Raw genomic sequence first — 20,072 nt, forward strand, 5'->3', positions numbered from 1 at the left:
CAATCCAATATGTCTTGGACTCATGCGGTCCATGGTTCAGGCACCATGCATCTAATGACAAGATCCCTTTAATTAACCCCTTAATCCACCCGTGGCTGTTAACTAGTTAAATGCCACTGTCAATCTCTGACAGCGTCATTTAACATTGCCAATGGGTTGGCATGACAACCCGGGGTCTGCAGCAGACCGCTGTGGTTGTCATGTCTCACTTGCTATGAGCACCACCCAGTGGTCGGCGCTCATAGCACGTGAGCATTTCTCCTGCATACAAGCAATCTGCTCGTCGCCTGTATGCAGTAGAAGCAATCAGATAACTGCAGCTTCTAGTCTCCTATGGAGACTACTGAAGCAAGCAGAAAGTGTAAAAAAAAAAAAAAAAAAAAAAAGTTTTTAAAAATATAAAAAAAAAGTTAAAAAATCACTCCCCTTTCGCCCCATTCAAAATAAAAAAAATAAAAAAACACATACACATATTTGTTATCACCGCGTTCAGAAACTCCCAATCTATCAATATAAAAAAAAGAATTAATCCGATCGATAAATGGCGTAACGAGAAAAATGGAATAATGGGAGATCAAAACATCACATCTGCCCCAAAATGGTATCAATAAAAACGTCAGCTCGATGCGCAAAATATAAACCCTCACCTGACCCCAAAAAATGGAGACGCTATGGGTCTCAGAAAATGGCGCTTTTTTTTTTTTTTTTTAAGTAAACTTTGGATTTTTTTTTCACCACTTAAATAAAAAAGAACATATACATGTTTGGTGTCTACGAACTCGTAATGACCTGGAGAATAATAATGGCAGGTCAGTTTTAGCATTCAGTGATTGTGGTTAAAAAAACAACAACTGTGGAATTGCATTTTTTTTGCAATTTCACCGCACTTGGAATTTTTTTCCGGTTTTCCAGTACACGATATGGTAAAACCAGTGATGGCGTTTAAAAGTACAACTTGTCCCGCAAAAATTAAGCCTTCACATGGCCATATTCACCAAAAAATAAGGGAGCAAAAAACAAAAACGCAAAAACGGAAATACCCAAGGTCCTTAAGGTGGGGGGGTCACCAAGTCAAAAATGGGCAGTTTGTTTTCATTTTCTCCTTTCAGCTTCCCTGAGTTTTTTTTTTTATGTCTTCTCATATGGTTCTTTTTAATTAGTGCTACTTTTTATGGTCTCTACCAAGGGCGCGGTGTTCAGAGCATCCTAAAGACATGTAAATGCCATAAAAAGTAGCACTAAATAAAAAGGCCCTTATCTCAGGAACCGTATGACTAATTATAGTAAAAAACAAACAGGAAAAGGAATATTTAGGGGAACAGCTGCAGTAAAACAAAAAGCAAAAACTCGTCACTTTTGACCTGATAACAGGTCCTTTTTAAAAGGAACCGGTCGTGTCGTTTTTAGCTATTCAACTGCCCCCAGTACATTGTTAGTGATGCAATGTGCATCACTAACATGGTTTTCTCAAGTGCATCACTAACATGGTTTTCTCAAAGAAAGCTCCTAGTCTTGTGTTTAAAAAATGCGCACAGCCGACAAGCAGGTGGAATTCTTCATTATGATGGACTTCAAAGGGCCCATATGCTGTTCTTGTACAGGGGCTCTCTTCTGTCTGTGTCCGCCAGTGTCAAGGCAGAATCCATGAATCTAGGGGTTCACACCTTACCCTCACTCAGTATCATTGCACCTAGTACTCCCAACAGAATATCGCATCCAGCTTCAAGCACCTCCTCAACCTGGCAGCATCATCCTATGTCCAGCTTAGCATTTATTCTCTCTCTCCAACCCCAAGACAAGAATATGTGCATCCAGATTTGCTCTTCTATGTTGGGACTACTCATAAGAGTCACCATCTGGAGTCCTGCTCCTCATAGCGGTTTGCTAGAAATGATGATAATGCTGGCAGACAGCCGCGAGCCACATGTGGTCCAAAGCATCCAATCAACTCAAAAGATAAGGTACTTCACAATTATATAGATGTCCCGTGCAGATAATGAATCCATCTGCATAACAACATTCAAATAACAATATTGAGGATGTATATGATAGAAAACCTGAATAAATGATGGGATGGAAATAAAAATGAAATTCACAATCCCCCTATCATTTTGATATACAGATTAATACTGTGGAAAGTGCAAGTGCATTCAAGTCATGCTACCATAATCCTCCAATAAGAGCCAGTGGCTAGTAAAGTGCCAGTGCTTAGGAGAAATACGTAGCTTATGAAAGATTGTAAAGAAGGGTTTACCTAAAGTGACAAGCTGTACTGGTACAGGCTGTGGCCAGGGCTGTCAGATGTCCCTCTACCGCAACGAGCGTTTCATACCCACTTCCTCAGGGGGCGTCTGAGTTTTCACTTTTGTTTACCCTCTTACCTATGTGGATGTAATGGTGGGTAGCAATTTTTGATTTACTGTTCAGCTATGACACCATACCTACTTTATGGACCTATATACATTGATTTAGTAAAGCCCATAGTGTATAATTATGGAACATCCTCATTATTAGAGATCCTACAAAAAATGATCATGCCTGTATCACCAGTATACAGTGGCATGTAAAAGTTTGGGCAGCCCTGTTCAAAATTACTGTTATTGTGAACCGTTAAGCAAGCTGAAAATGAAATGATCTCTAAAAGGCTTAAAGATAAAAATGAAACCCCATAGATTTTTCAACTCTGGTGGGCACTAATAACTTATTTCTCACCACCGTTTTAAAATGGCTATGAGGGAATAAGGCCCCTTAATGACTGCCGTTCCAAAGCGTGTTGGCATTAGTTATGGGCTAAAGACCATGCAACTGGATGACATCGGAATTCTTACCTGTGTTTCCCCATCTGTCAGTAATAATGGTGATGTCATCAATGTACACCGAGGGAGTTGTGTAAAGAACCACAGGCCGATGTATTCCAGCATAATTAAAGAAGTCAAACTCTGTATTTTGAACAAAATATCCTTTAGGATATCTATGATGAAAATAAGACCATAGTGTGAGTTATGTATTTCACAACTTAGAACAGCAAAGTAAATTGGCTGTGCAAAATCAAATAGCAATCTACCCAATGATCTAGATACAGAATAGTTTATGAAAGCTATCCAACGATTACTATGAATGTAAACAATACAATACACACAAAAAAAAACAAAGACACTTGATCTCACAGACACGTGTAACACTGACTGCAATGATGTGCCATTTAACCACATGACCGCTGCAACCAATCACTGGCCTTAACATTCACATGCTGTACAATACTGAAGCCTGTGATTTGCAAAGCAGTAGGGGTAACCTTAATACTCAGGATTTCATTTATGCAGACAAGCATCGTGTGAACAGGAGCTGAAAGCGATTTTACTGGTAACTAGGTTCTTTTATCCCTCTGGATCTCAAAAAATCCCTTAAAAAAAAAAAAAAAAACACACATTAAAGGTCGAAAAAATGTTAAATTTATCAAAATTAGACCAATTACATCCTAGACCTATTTTTGAGTACTAACCCTGATAAAAGGTAGTTTAATGTTATCCCATTCAACATAAATACCTTGCATCGCCACTACTAGAAGTTCAGGGCACCTGGGCTCCAAAGCCACTTTACAGGTGCTGTCCACCAAGACAACCCCTTCTGAATCTTAATGTTGATCCCCGATAAAATAAAAACTTATACTCCCATATCGGTGCAGTTCCAGCTGTGTCAGCACTCGCATTCTCGGGACCCACATGAGGTCATTATGACACGCAAGCCCTGCTTACGTCAGGTAAGCCATTAACACCATCAAAAGGCATTTATTACAATTTAAATTGAGTGTTATTAAAAAAAAATTTGCAGTCATTTTCTATGGTCTCTGTGTTTTACTATCTATTAATGGATGCAGATTGAACTGAAAATCCTCTGACTGGAGAGTTTATAACTCTTATCTTTGTTCTTCTGCAGCTTCTCTCAGCTGATTTATGATTAGGGGATGAGCAACCCATGGAATTTCAGGAGAACTTGAGTCCAAAGTTTGGTTTGGGTGCTGTAAAATGGTCGTAGTAAGGGCTAGGTGGCTGCAAAAAGAAGAAAAATGGGGGTAAGAGCAGGACAATTGCCCTGCAAACAAATGTGCATAGTAAAAAGACTTAAAATAACAGAATTAAAAAATATTAAAAATATTCTTGAACCAGGAGGCAGAGCTCCAAGTAGAGCAGTGCCTTGCTCGTGTATTTTACTGTTATACTGTTAATAAATAAATTTAATAAAACGCTGTGTGTTCCCCCCTATTTTTAATAACCAGCCAAGGAAAGCAGACAGCTGTGAGCTGGTGTTATTATACTGAGAAGGGGACAATATCAATGATCCTTCCCAGCCTATTAATATCAGCCTCCAGCTGTCTGCTTTGCCTTTGCTGGCTGTTAAAAATGGGAAATGGGGGGGGACCCTATAATAAAAAAAAAAAAAAAAAAAAAAAAAAAAGGGACGTGGGCCCTCCTCTATTTTTAACAACCAGCTAAGGCAAAGCAGACCGCTGGGGGCTGATATTAATAGGCTGGGAAGATTCTTGGATATTGGTCCCTTCTCAGTATAATAACACCAGCTCACAGCTGTCTGCTTTCCCTTGGCTGGTTATTAAAAATAGGGGGGGGAACACACGTCGTTTTATTAAATTTATTTATTAACAAGTACAGTAAAATACACGAGCTGGCGCATTGGCAACTGGGATAATGGGATTGATGTCAGCAGCTGGCGCTGACTTCAAGTCCACGGGTTAGTAATGGAGAGGCGTTTGTCAGACACCCCCATTACTAACCCCGTAGTCAGAAGAAAAACACACAAAAGTCCTTTATTTGAAAAAAAAAAAAAAAATGTATCCACACTGGTCCGCAGTAATCCAAATGGCGGTCCCACGACAATCTCTGTCTTCTTCATCCAGTATATGGAGCTCTGTTCACAGAACAAAGCTCCATACATAGACTGGAGCAGCAGCCACTGCTGGGTCTCACACTGTACTCCGCTAGAGACGGCCACTGTGAGCTGAGGTGACGTCAGTAAGGTTACCAACCACCATAAATGAGGAGGGCACCATCTAATAAACGGGATCTACCTGCAGCATCTCATGAACTAACAAGTGGAAAATTATTTTTGGGAAAGAGGAGATGCTAACTAATAGTGATCACCAAAATGATAAAGAAAAAAATAAATAAATAGTGATCAATAGCAATATCAATCTATGAAAATATATCAATTTATTAAATACAAATGTTTCCTGACACATATACATGTAGTAACAAACTAACAAACATATAAAACACCATAAAATAGTGGAAAAACACCACTGTCTAAGGAGCCAGCTGATACATTATAATAGAATCACGTATATAATGATACAACAAATACTATAAATGATAATTCAATGAACGAAGAAATACAGAGCGCACAGGCTCAGTGCAATATCTGTGATGGTCAATGATGCCTAGACCCTGCAATGCACTAGTTAAATAACAGGGTAAATGTGTAAAGGCAAGTAAAGCACATAAAAGGCTGAAAAAGCAGAGTATGGCAAAAAGCAGTACCTGTTTCCCCACACTGAATGGTGCCCCCAAAAAGTACGATCCTAATGGAAAACCAAATAGGTCCCTACAGCTAACATAAGCTAATGACCACAGCGGAACCTAAAGCACTGAATAAGGGGATGATACCAGAAAGTGAGAGCCTGCGCTGAAAAAAATATAATAAGAACAGCTGGCGCCGCGGAGCCCAACGCGTGTCGCCACTCACGGTGTCTTCATCAGGGGCGTACTTTTTGGGGGCACCATTCAGTGTGGGGAAACAGGTACTGCTTTTTGCCATACTCTGCTTTTTCAGCCTTTTATGTGCTTTACTTGCCTTTACACATTTACCCTGTTATTTAACTAGTGCATTGCAGGGTCTAGGCATCATTGACCATCACAGATATTGCACTGAGCCTGTGCGCTCTGTATTTCTTCGTTCATTGAATTATCATTTATAGTATTTGTTGTATCATTATATACGTGATTCTATTATAATGTATCAGCTGGCTCCTTAGACAGTGGTGTTTTTCCACTATTTTATGGTGTTTTATATGTTTGTTAGTTTGTTACTACATGTATATGTGTCAGGAAACATTTGTATTTAATAAATTGATATATTTTCATAGATTGATATTGCTATTGATCACTATTTATTTATTTTTTTCTTTATCATTTTGGTGATCACTATTAGTTAGCATCTCCTCTTTCCCAAAAATAATTTTCCACTTGTCAGTAAGGTTACCTCAATTCACAGGCGCCGGTTCCCACGAGATCCGAAATGATGAGCGGTGATGTCACCTTGAGGAATATGCTAACTTGATGGCTTCTTCAATCCATCTAACTAAAGTACTTTCCGAGGCTCTCAGATCTTTCCTAGGGCCCTGGAGGGAGAAATCACGGGGGTGGTGAATTGTTTCTTCCCTAGGGAATTTTCTTCCTGGGGTTAGCGCAGAAGGGAGGGAGGACGATCTCCTGACTCCTGTGGAACCCAGTGACTACTTTAGGAAGGTAGGCTGGGTCTGGTTTTAAAATTACTCAAATTCTGCAGGATAGGGTTAAGGGAGCACTAACTGACAAGGCCTGAATATCGCTAACCCTATGAGCTGAAGTTAAAGCCACCAGAATAACTGTCTTCAACCTAAGGTTTTTAACGGATGATGAATCTACAGTTTCAAAAGATGAGCTAGTTGGTGCCGCCAGCACCAGGTTCCGATCCCAAGGTGGTACTATTGGACTAGAAATCAGTCTTGATCCGCCCACGCTCTTATGTACCTTGCTATCCATCTATTAACTGCCAGATCATAGTTATATAATGTCATCAATTCACTGTATGAGGACCTAAAACTCAATACTGAATCCACCAACAAAAATCAAAATTAAATATCACTGACTGTAGAGGACCAACAATAATTTTTTTTTTTATTTTCATAGTTATATAACGCCCCTAAAGCAGAGACTTGCACTTTAACACTCCCTCTTTACCCATTCAAAAATAAAGAATTTAAAGAAAAATTGAGGCAAGTCTGATCTATCATAATATCAAATTATTTAAAGATTACTTTAAACATCAAAATGAAGAAAAAAAAGGAAATGCCATAATTGCAGGTTTTTTGTTTGCTAAAAAAAAAAAAAAACCACAATAAAAAGCGACCAAAATGTCATATGTACCCCAAAATGGCAACAACGACAACAACTCAGCACACAAAAAAAACAAGTCCTCCATGGACGGAAAAACACACAAACAATAATAAATATATATTTTAATACGAGGTTCTGTATAATTTTTAGCCACTAAATATGGGGGAAAAAAAAACGTACAAGTTTGGTATCGTGGTATTGCCATAATTATACTGACCTGTAGAATTGTATCACTGTCATTTTTAACACACAATGACCGCGATAAAAACAATGGCAGAATATATATATATTTTTTTTACCATTTAAACTAAGATTGTTTTCCCATTTTTCAGTATAATATATGGTAAAATGAATGGGGTCATTTAAAACTACAACACGTAACACAAAAAAAAACAAGTCCTGTTGATGGAAATATAAAACATGTATTAGTGCGAATAAGGGAGGAAAGCACGATAGAGCAAAAGTCATCACAGCGCACTCAGAGACAGCACCCCTGGAGGAGCCACATGTAGTGATGTAACTCATGGGGTTTTCCTTCCAACACTACTCTCTTCTCAAAATACAGGCTTTGGTATTGATTCTTTAGCCTTTGCGGCCTATCTTGTTATGAACACTGTCAAACACTTTAGGCTTAGGTTCATTCTTGACATTACCTGTGTACATTGTTTTAGGGGACGTTGGGAATGAGCTTTGAGCTGGTTATCAGGGTACCCAGCCTTTTGGTTGTTATTTTATGTGTATTTTAACCTCTTAGCATCACAGACCGTTTTGGACATCAATTACAAACCATTTTTATTTTTCACTTCTTTATTGTCACATTCCAGGAGCAATAACTTATTTATTTTTTCAGCGACAGTCGTGTGAGGGCTTCCTTATTTCAGGCCGAGTTGTATTTGTCAGTGGAATTTTTTTTGTGATACAAATAAACTTAATAAAAGTAATAAGTTATGTTGAGAGGGAAATATACAAAACAGCAATTCTGCTTTAGCTTTTTCCTCCCTTTATTCCAATGGCCATAACTTATTCATTTTTCTGTCAACATAGCCATATGAGGACTTATTATTTTGGGAGTTGTAATTTTGAATTAAAAAAAAAATTCACTGCACAAAAGTACTAAAAAACTGGAAAAAAAAAAGCAGTAAAATTAAACTAACCCCTCATGAAGGCCATAGCTGCAACGTGCGTTGGGGTGGCGAGCGGTTTTTATTTATACCATTTTGTGGTAGATTTGCTGTTTTGATCGCTTCTTTTATTTTTCTATTTTTAAGTGTGTAACGAGGCCTAGGCATTATTTTTTATTCCAATAGCCCATTTTCCTTTCTTCTAGTTAATGCCTGCACCTTCTGTGTAATGTCTGGCTAAGCCACTGCGTAAATTTTACCTCTCTGTGGATGCATCTTTGCATTTGTTGGAAAATATTCCCTCCATGTGTTCATAATATCTAAATATATTTCATCCAAAATTGACATTAGAGGAGATCCATGTTAAATGCAGAATACTTTTGGCCCAATGCACCAAAAATCAGGTATCTTGTACCACATTTATTATAAGTCTTCCACATTTTTTTTGTCTGAATTGACAGGTAAAGGCCCCCATATACAATAGATTGTCAATTTAACCCACCGATATCAACGATTTTGGCCAACAGTCTAATTAATACATATAGGGCGCCAGTCTGTTGGAGCAGACGTGAATTGGACATGTCCGATAGACTACCGATCGCATTGTTCTCCCATAGATTAGCCGCTGGCCGACGTGTAGGCTGGCCACTTTCTCGTAGAGAACACAGGGACGCTTGGTCAAACGCATAGGAGAGTCAGTTGAGATGGCCATCTAATGTTTATGGCCGGGTGGTTAAGAGTGGCTAGGCAGTAAATTGGTAGGACTTCGTAAAAATGTCACAATGGGCACCAAAAGTTTGCTGCAAAATGCTTGGTAAACTAAGCAAACGAATATGTGATGTAAAGTTAGACAAGAGTGTGTGAAGATGCGCCAAATATACCATCCAGCATAAGACACTGTGATAAATTGCACTGTCTAAATATTACAAAAGATTAATTCATCTGCCCCAATGTTTCAAACTGAAGAACTGGCAGAAAAAGCTGTGGCACGGTCACGTTACTTACCGTGCGGGGTCGTTCATGAATTGAATAGATCCTGGCGGTAAGGTGTTTAGAGTGAGGGTATTATTCACAGCAATGGTGATGCGACAGGGAGATCCTAAACCACCTTTTAGAACATTGGATATGTTGACCTCAAATGGCAGGTGTCCTCCTTCATGCTGCGTCACCTGAACACCATTAACCCACTGCAAACAAGACACAGTAAATAAAACGCAAACTCCAATAACAAAAAAAAAAAGAAGACGACATATTGGAAATGTCCCTTTCTTTCAGCATTTTGCACAATACTTGCTCTATTTTTTTCCTATCTGTAATGTAATACATAGTGGACAATGTGAGTTACCTTATAAATGCGTATGCAAAATAACAGAGCGGTCCCACAGACTTTGAATGTAGGTGGCATGGTCTCTGTCGCTCCATTGTAATCATTTTTTACCATGTTTGTACACACGGAGTAAAAGGACACTTGTTCTAAGGAGTGGTACGACCCTGCAGTCATACATTTAGCACCTTTCATATGGATAGATGTATTTGAAAGAGAAGCTTACTGCACACTAGCATACATTGAATAATATGATAGTACACAGAAATGTAGCACAGACATTTGGACCTTTTCCATTAAAACACTTCACTTCCGGGCACTCTCATTTTTTAGCTTTAATTTTTCCCTCCCCTTCTTCGGTCAACAAAGCTGACCGACAGGCAATCTCTGCATGTGTCACAGCTGTCTAACAGCCATGACACTTGCAGCCGCAGCAACAGGAAAAAATGCCGAGCGCGCCAAAATACTCGGCGAGCACCCGAGCGTGCTTGTCGAAAGGGTTAATGAAACATACTCGGTCAACACTAATAATTACGCATAACACTATTTGATTCACATTGCAACGTATTGATACCAGAAAAAAATTGGGGTTAAATAGTGAAAAAAAAATAATTTGTTTGTTTTTACAGTGTCCATTGTGCTGTAAAAATAATATAGCAAAATAATTCTCCAGGTCAGTACAATCAGCACAATACCGGACATATTAGCGGGATATAAAGCACTTCCTCCAGCTAACTGCTAGTGAATACTAATAAAAACCTTCTAGGATTCACAGCTTCTGTTATCAGGCTCTATTCCTACATAAGCATCAATTCTATAAGTTTATATAGTCCTTAGTAATGCTGTACTCACCACTATAGAGAAATAGTGGGCACTGCCAACACGCAATACGATTCTGTTAGAGGCCAAGTCTTCCAGCCAGCGTCTGGGCACCCAGACTTCTTTATCATACCAGACCCATCCAATGAAATTTCTTAAGCCAATGTCCTGAGTGATATCGTTATAGCTGGCGGGTACTGGCATGTCTAGAACAGGGCCAGTCTATGGGATGAAACATTGCAGAGGTTATTACATTACTATATAATAAAGTGTATAAAGACATAGCTTATCAGATCACTAATCACATATGTGAATGTATCAATTAATAGCTGTCTACAAATTAGTTAACATTGGTTGCCGGCAAACCCTACTCTTCTGTGTGGCAGAGCGCTCCTGCCCCAGCAGACCTGGCTGGCACAGCCCCCACCCCCGATCCAGCCTAGCTGGGCGTCACAGCGTCCCCGCTCCAGCCCCCCAATGTGGTAGGTCACCCCTGCTCCAGCCCTAGTACATGGCAGAGTGCCCAAGCTCCAGCCCCCCTGTGTAGCAGAGCACAAAAAGTGCTTTGCTACAAATTAGGCCTCTTTCACACGTCGGTGTGTCCGGTACAACTGGTAACAGTTTCCACACGTACCGTAGACACTGACACACGTAGACCCATTCAAATCTATGGGTCTGCGCACATGTCAGTGTGTTTCCATGGACCTTGTGTCCGTGGGCAAAACACAGTGACATGTCTGTTTTTTACCCGCTGCACGGGCCGCAAAATGTCCCACACTGATGAAACATGGATGACATCCGTGTGACACGTAACGGGGCCTGGGAATCAGCGGTACAGTTAGCGCTGGTCCCAAGCATCGGGTCCTGAAGTGATCACTCATCATTGTCCGCTGCCGGCGTTGCGATCAGTGCAAGCGAGGGACAATGATGAGAGTTTTATTCTGCTGCCGATGTCTTCAAAATCTGTAGAAATAAGGATAAAATTAAAAAAATCCTTATAGTCACCAGTCCAAAGATGTCCCCCACTGTAATCCACCTGACCGCACACCAGGGCTGTAGAGTCGGAATCGGTATAAATTGGACCGACTCCAACTCCTAAAATATATAAATTGGGTACAGTAGTTCAATGCAGTTTGTGGGGAATATTTTTTCATAAGAATTTGGGAAAGTTCTGAAATGTCCTATAAATGTCTGTCCTATTCCTGATCTAAGGGTCTAGACTTTTAGCTGAGATGAATCTGTGCTGCAGTAAATTTATCACTTAAACATGAGCCATGTATGAGGGAGTCGGAGTCGTGGAGTCTGAGCTATGGAAATTGAGGAGTCGGAGTTGGAGTCGGAGGTTTGGCTTACCGACTCCACAGCCCTGCCGCACATGCCGAGGAGCCGGGGAGAATGACTCGCTGCAGCGAGCGGGGCCCGAAGCTGCCTCAGCAAGCAGTGTTCTGTCAGTCACTGAGCTCAGCGCAGCTCCGGGGCTCGCTCGCTGCAGCAAGTCATTCTCCCCGGCTCGTGGTCAGGTGGATTACAGCGGGGGACATCTTCGGACAGGTAAGTATAAGGATTTTTTTATTTTTATTTTTACACTTTGAGACAGCTGGAGCAGAATATCACTCTCAACATTTCCCTTGCACGCGCTGATCGAAGCGCAAGCAGGGGACAATGATGAGGGCAGCGTTCAGCACCTGGCGCTTGGGAACAGTGCTAACTGTACTGCTGATTCCCAAGCGCCGGTAGGTGTGCTCCTGATGCGGCACACGGTTGCCACACAGGTGCACACGGATCTCTCCGATACTGTTTTTTTTCCGGTACCAGAAATATCAGAATGTGTGAAACCGGCCTTAGACTGATAATGTGAAGCAAAAAAAATCATGGACTTGGTGAGCGCTGTTAGGAAGATGAGGATCCAAGCGGTAAGTATAAAACCTTTATTACACCAAGTTTCGGTGCCAATCAGGCCCCTTCATCAGATGGATAGTTACATGATATTACTCATGACCTGAATAGAGGTCACTGATGATGTAGTAAATTAATTATACAAAATTGTAAATACATATAAAACATGATTAAAATACAACATTATAACCCCCTATATGTGAATTGATGTATGAATGATCCGAGACAGTACAATTTATAAAAAGTGGGTGTGTTTTTTATCCACGAAGGAAGTTAGCCTGGGCTAGCCGTTGGGAGGATTCACTTATTATCGCTCCTTAGTTCATATACATTAATTCAAACCATCAGGCGTTAAAGCTGATTGTTTAAAAATCCAATAGGATTCTCTATTAATAAGTTCCTTAACCCCTTCATGCCATGGCCATTTTCAGTTTTCGTTTTTTCCTCCCCTTCTTCCAAGAGCCATAACTTTTTTATTTTTCCGTCAATATGGCTGTACGAGGACTTGTTTTTTGCAGGACAAGTTGTACATGTGAATGGCACCATTGATTTTATCATATCGTGTACTGGAAAAAGGGAAAAAAAAGTGCAGTGAAATTTTTTAAAAAAAAGTGTAATTCCATAATTGTTTTTTTATTTAGGCTAAGTGCCCACGATGCAGAAATGCTGCATATTTTTTCCGCTTCTCCCTGGCAGGAAAAACGTATGTGGATTTTACATGCGTTTTTCCTGCCAGGTAGAAGTGCTGGTCAAGCGTTTTTGCATGCATTTCTGCATGCGGATTATCAAGCACTTTTCCAAGCGATTTTAGAATCACTTGAAAAAGTGCTTGACAACCGGCATGGATTTATATAGTGTGACCAATTTAATAGTTTAAAAAAAAAAAAAAAAAAAAAAAAAAAAGAATAAAAATGGTGAAAAATAAAAAATAAACATTATACTTACCTTTCGATGTCCCCCAGTCTCCTGTACTGCTCGCGATGGTCTAAAAGGACCTGCGGTGACGTCATTTAGTCATGTGACAGGTCACGCGACCGCCAACGTCAGAGGTCGCATGACCTGTCACATGACTAAATGACGTCACCGCAGGTCCTTTTAGACCATCGCGAGCAGTACAGGAGACTGGGGGATATCGGAAGGTAAGTATAATGTTTATTTTTTATTTCAAATTCTTTTTTTTACAGGTACTATGGTACCTGGGTCTGGATGAGAGTCTCCTCTTCTCCAGACCCGGGTACCATCTGCACATTGAATCGCTTAATATCCGCATGTGCACATGTAGTCATGCGGATATTATGCGATTCAATGCAAGTCAATGGCGGCAATTACTCTGTGTGTCCGCAAAATTAATGGACATGCTGCGTATTTTTCCGCAATGATAATCCGCAGTGGAAATTTCCGCACCATGTGCACAGCACATGCGGATTATCATTGGGGACCATGTGGCACGTATTACCAATTGTTTTTGCTGCAGAAATTCCACGGCAAAAACGCTTGAAAAAACGCATAGTGGGCCCGCAGCCTCACCATGTTCACTATATGGTAAGACTGACCTGGCAATATGATTCTCCAGGTCAGTAGGAGTTTGCAGATACCAAACATTTATAGTTTATTTTTTAATTAAGTGGTGGAAAAAAAAAAAAATTAATTTTCACGTTTGCTTCCCTTTTCCGAGCTCCATCGCATTTTCATCTTGTCCCGGGTGAGGGCTTATTTTTTGTGCCCTGAGCTAACATTTTCATTGATACTATTTTGGGGGTAGATACGATGTTTTGATTGCCTTTTATTATATTTTATTGCAATGTTGCGACGGCCATAAAAAAGTAATTCTGGTGTTTCTAATTTTTTTCTCATTACGCCATTTACCAATTGGATTCATTTACATTATATTTTGATTGATTGGACATTTCTGAATTCAGCGATACCAAATATGTTTTATATTTTTTTTAATGGTTTTATTTTCAATGGGCAAAGGGAGTGATTTGAACTGTTATTTTATTCTTTCATATTTTTAAAAACTTTTGTTTTCACTTTTTACTGTACTGAATAGTCCCCTTGGGAAGACTTGAAGCTGCGATCGTCTAATCGATTGTGGTATACATAGCAGTGATAGCAGAAATCACAGGCCGTCATTCACAGGAGTATCATCAGACCCCCGACTGTCATGACAACCCATTTGCATCCCCCAATCAAATGACAGGGGCGCCGATGGGTGGGATTAGTGATGCGCTTTCAGCTGGCGCATGTTACATCCTGCTGTCAGAGATTGACAGCAGGATTTAACTAGTTAACAGCCACGGGTGGAGCTCCAATCCACCTGTGACTGTTAAGGCACATGACAGCTGATTAAAATTAGGTGTCATATGTGGGGAAAGAAGCAGGATCAGCGCCGAAGCCCGCATCAGTCGGGAACACGACATATGACGTAAATATACGTCATATGTCGTGATGGGGTTAAAGTGGTTAGGAACATTCTCTGGTATCTGCTCTATTATTGTTAATTTTAAACTGGACAGTATAGACCTATCAGAAAAAAAAAATTGGATGCATGATACAGATTTCATAAGGCTTAGTGCCCACGATGCAGAAATGAAGCAGAAATTTTCCTGAGCATTTCTGCATCTCCTTGGCAGAAAAACACATGTGTTTTTTACATGCGTATTTGCCATGCGTTTTTCCAATGCATTGTATAGGCAAATACGCATGCAGAAACGCACAAGAATTGGTCATGTCCGTATTTTTTCTGCGAGTAAAATCTGCGCAGAAAAAATACGGACCATGTGAACAGAACTTGCAGAATGTCATAGGAAGTCATGGGATAAGGTATGCAATGCGTTCCTGGACCGTTTACACGCTGCAAATACGCACCAAAAACGCATCGTGGGCACACATCCTAAGGCTATGTGCCCACGATGCAGAAATGAAGCAGAAAATTTTTGCAGCATTTCTGCATCTCCCTGGCAGAAAAAAAGCATGCAGATTGTGCATGCGTTTTTCCTGCGGAATACATGCGGATTCACATGCGTTTCCACATGCAGATTGACAAGCGCTTTCCAGGCGATAGCATCACTTGGAAAGTGCTTGACAACTAGGTCACACTATATAAATCCATGCAAACAGCATGGATTTATACAGTGTGAACCGTAAAAATTAAAACAAATAAAGCTATACTCACCCCCGAGGCCCCGGCGTGTGCTGCTGCGCTCCTTCCTGTCTGGTTCCCGGCTGCCGGCATATCGCGAGACAGAGCGGTGAAGGGCCTGCGGTCACATGACTGTGACGTCACCGCAGGTACTCAAGCGATGCCGGCATTCAGAGAGAAGCCGCCGGACAGGTGAATATCATAGAATCATAGAATGGTAGAGTTGGAAGGGACCTCCTGGGTCATCTGGTCCAACCCCCTGCTCAAAGCAGGATTCACTAGATCATCTCAGACAGATGTCTGTCCAGCCTCTGTTTGAAGACGTCCATTGAAGGGGAACTCACCACCTCTCGTGGCAGCCTGTTCCACTCATTAATCACCCTAACTGTCAAAAAGTTTTTTCTAATATCTAATCTGTGTCTCCTCCCATTTAGTTTCATCCCATTGCTTCTAGTCTTTCCTTGTGCAAATGAGAATAAAGATGATCCTTCTACAATGTGACAGCCCTTGACATATTTGTAGACAGCTATTAAGTCTCCTCTCAGTCTTCTTTTTTGCAAGCTAAACATTCCCAAATCCTGCAACCGTTCCTCATAGGACATGGTTTGCAGACCAGTCACCATTCTGGTCGCTCTTCTCTGAACTTGCTCCAGTTTGTCTATGTCTTTTTTAAAATGTGGTGCCCAAAACTGTACACAGTATTCCAGATGAGGTCTGACCAAAGAGGAGTAAAGACCGATAATGACTTCACGTGATCTAGACTGTATGCTTCTGTTAATACATCCCAGAATTGTATTTGCCTTTTTTGCTGCTGCATCACACTGTTGACTCATGTTCAGTCTATGATCTATTAGTATACCTAAGTCTTTTTCACATGTACTGTTGCTTAGCTCTATTCCTCCCATTCTGTATATGTTTTTTTCATTTTTATTGCCCAGATGTAGTACTTTGCATTTTTCCCTGTTAAAAACCATTCTGTTGGTTGCTGCCCACTGCTCCAGTTTATTTAGGTCTTTTTGAATCCTCTCTCTCTCTTCTCTAGTATTAGCTATCCCTCCTAGCTTTGTGTCATCAGCAAATTTAATCAGTTTACCCTCAATTCCTTCATCTAAATCATTGATAAAGATGTTGAACAATACAGGTCCCAGGACGGAGCCCTGTGGTACCCCACTTGAGACATTCATCCAGCTGGTTGTGAAGCCATTTACAACCACCCTTTGAGTCCGATCACTAAGCCAGTTATGAATCCACCTAACAGTTGCCTGGTCCATTGCATACTTGGTCATTTTTTCAATAAGGATGGTGTGAGATACTTTGTCAAATGCTTTGCTGAAGTCAAGATATACTATATCTACAGCATTTACCTGATCCACCCAGTCAGTGATTCTGTCATAGAAGGAAATTAAGTTAGTCTGACATGACTTGTTAGTTACAAACCCATGCTGACTCTGGTTAATCACTTCATTCTTATCCATGTACTTACATACATGTTGTTTAATAATTTGTTCAAAGATCTTTCCTGGTATAGAAGTCAGACTCACCGGCCTATAGTTCCCTGGGTCCACCTTCTTCCCCTTTTTGAAGATAGGAACAACATTTGCTCTTCTCCAGTCTTCTGGGACTTCTCCTGTTCTCCAAGAATTTTCAAAGATTATGGAGAGTGGTTCTAAAATTTCTTCTACGATCTCCTTCAGTACTCTGGGGTGTAATTCATCTGGACCTGGAGACTTGAACTCATTTATGTTAGCTAAATATTCCCTCACAATCTTTCTGTTTACAGATAACTTGGATTCCTCTATTCCTTTAAAAGGACATTGTAACATCAACTGATCTTCATTTTCTTTCTGAGAGAAAACAGATGCAAAATAGGAATTAAAAAGTTCGGCCTTCTCAACATCCTCTCTTACCATTTCTCCATTTTCATCCTGTAAAAATCCTATAGCATCTTTGACTTTTCTTTTACTTCTGACATACCCCCAAAATCCTTTTTTATTGCTTTTGACATCTCTTGCAAGCCTTAATTCATTGTCAGCTTTAGCTAACCTGATACGTGCCCTACAGGATCTGCAGACTGCATTATAATCTTCTTTAGATATGCCTCCCTCTTTCCATTTAATAAACATTTCTTTCTTTCTTTTTAGCATGTGTTTAAGTTCTGTGTTCATCCATCCTGGTTTCCTTAAAATAACTTTGTTATTTTATTCTTTTTTTACAGGTACAATGGTACCCAGGTCTGGATGAGAGTCTCCTCTCCTCCAGAACTGGGTACCATCCGCACATAGAGACGCATAGAAGCCGCTTGTAAAAATGTACAGTCGCAGTTTCTATGCGTCTCAATGCAAGTCAATGGCGGGAGTTCCGCTGCACTTCCGCAAAATTAAATGACATGCTGCGGATTTTTGTACGCAGCATAAACGCTGCGGAAAAATCCGCAGCATGTGCATAGAACATGCGGAATCCCCTTGGGGACCATGGGGTGCGGATTACCTAGCGTTTCACAAGCGTTTATGCTGCGGAAATTCCGCAGCATAAACGCTTGAAAAACGCTACGTGGGCACGCAGCCTAAGAGAGGAAGGGGTCCTACAAAAAAAAAAGATTTGAAAAAATATCCAAAAGAGATCATAAGTGACGCATACAGACGTACAAAAAAAAAAATTAAATCAAATAGATTGCCTTTATAGAGGAAGCATGAATAAAACAAAAAAGAATGAACCAGAATTAGATATGAAAACTAAATATTAATTTCATTACTCCTTACAACCAATCCCATAAAAACATAAGGGGTACTTTAACAAAATACTGGCCAATAATAAGAAAATGATCCAATTCTATAAGAGACCCTACCCGAAAGACACAACATTATTTTTCGTAGAAGCAGGATTCTGAAGAATTAGGGTACATTGCACCAAGCAGGATCAAATTGGCAAATACACTAATGTCCGTTTCATCTGTGGGATCTTATAGCTGTGGGGTGGTCAAATGTCTGTGTTGTGATATGATCAATGAGGGCTGCAGGGAGTGCGAGTCTCAGATCACAGGTGACATTTTGTATAAATCAATTTTTGAATTACAATTCAATTTATGTGATCTATGTGTTACAATGTAACTAATATTCCATATGTGGGGAAGACCATACAATCAGTACACAGCAGGATGAATAAACATAGCTATGACAATCGCAGTGGATTAACTAACCACTGTTTATCGAGACACTGTCTAACGGAACATCCAACAAAAAGATCCAAGTGGTGTAACATTAACGATAATAAAACATGTTCCTAACCGCTTTAAGGAATGTAGTAATAGAGAATCCTATTGGATTTTTAAACAATCAGCTTTAATGCCTGATGGTTTGAATAAATGTATACGAATAATAAGTGAATCCTCCCAGGGGCTAGCCCAGGCTAACTTCCTCAGTGGATAAAAAAAAAAAAACACACACACACTTTTTCTTTTAACAACATATAATATGTACTGTCCTACATACATCAATTCACATATAGGGGATTATAATGTTGTATTTTAATCATGGCTAATGTGAATTTACAATTTTGTATAATTCATTTACTACATCATCAGTGATCTCTATAAAAGGTCATGAGTAATATCATGTAAGTATACACATGATGAAGGGGCTTGATCGGCTCCAAAGTGTAATAGTAGTAGTGTAAGAAAGGTTTTATACTTGCCGTTTGGATCCTCATCTTCCTGGTAGCGCTCACCAAGTCCATGATTTTTTCACATTATCAGTCTTTAGTCCCGGTATACACGGGCCTGGGAGTCAGAGGACGCAGCCGACGGATAGAGACTACTCACGTGAACACCAGTGTTGTGCCTGCCTTGCACAACACGGGCAGGAGAGTGGATCAACTCACGATTCGTCGTTTAGTCCATGGTTATTCTGCACTAGGACTACAATTCATTCACGTCTTGTTTTGCTACACATTGGAGCTGGCACTGGTGGCAATGGTCCTCTGCTACACAAAAAAGATGCCACTTGTGAGGAGGGTACTTTACTATGCACAAGAGCTGGCACTATGTTGGGAAACATATCACACATAAAAGTCAGCTCCAAAAGGAATGGTGCTATGCTCCACACCAGAGCTGGCACTGGTGAAGAAATGGCACCAGTGGGGCAAAGTGCTCTGCTACACATGAAAGCCAAAAGGGATACTCTGTCGCACGCATATAAGCAGCCTCTGAAGGAAGAGGCTTTACCACACATAGTTACTCACTTAGGTGGGGGGCTTTGCCAGGGTGCTGACCACGCTGAGGAGGGGAGGGGGGGGCCGTACCACACACACACGGGAGCTGGCCCCGCTGAGGAGGGGGCCGCGCCACACACACACACACACACACACACACGGGAGCTGGCCCCGCTGAGGAGGGGGCCGTGCCACACACACGGGAGCTGGCCCCGCTGAGGAGGGGGCCGTGCCACACACACGGGAGCTGGCCCCGCTGAGGAGGGGGCCGTGCCACACACACGGGAGCTGGCCCCGCTGAGGAGGGGGCCGTGCCACACACACACACACACACACGGGAGCTGGCCCCGCGCCACACACACACACACGGGAGCTGGCCCCGCTGAGGAGGGGGC

The 20,072-nt window shown here is 40.9% G+C and overlaps 1 protein-coding gene across 2 annotated transcripts in view; it reads right to left on the minus strand.

Annotated features, from left to right (window-relative positions):
* Positions 1-20,072, minus strand: part of GUSB (glucuronidase beta) — a 99,951-nt gene that overhangs the window by 38,685 nt on the left and 41,194 nt on the right. Inside the window, exons 2-5 of one of the 2 annotated variants that reach the window (XM_073664947.1) lie at positions 19,289-19,449; positions 10,467-10,655; positions 9,296-9,477; positions 2,829-2,971 (exon numbers count right to left, since the gene is read on the minus strand). In XM_073664947.1, the coding sequence (XP_073521048.1) occupies positions 2,829-2,971; positions 9,296-9,477; positions 10,467-10,637 (496 nt within the window). In that variant the 5' untranslated portion in view covers positions 10,638-10,655; positions 19,289-19,449. The remainder of the gene's footprint in view (positions 1-2,828; positions 2,972-9,295; positions 9,478-10,466; positions 10,656-19,288; positions 19,450-20,072) is intronic. The other variant, XM_073664945.1, reaches the window with a different exon arrangement.

The sequence above is a fragment of the Phyllobates terribilis genome, unplaced genomic scaffold, assembly GCF_046119375.1.
Source record: "Phyllobates terribilis strain yellow unplaced genomic scaffold, ASM4611937v1 Scaffold_2__4_contigs__length_985480577, whole genome shotgun sequence".
In the NCBI taxonomy this organism is placed as follows: Eukaryota; Metazoa; Chordata; class Amphibia; order Anura; family Dendrobatidae; genus Phyllobates; species Phyllobates terribilis.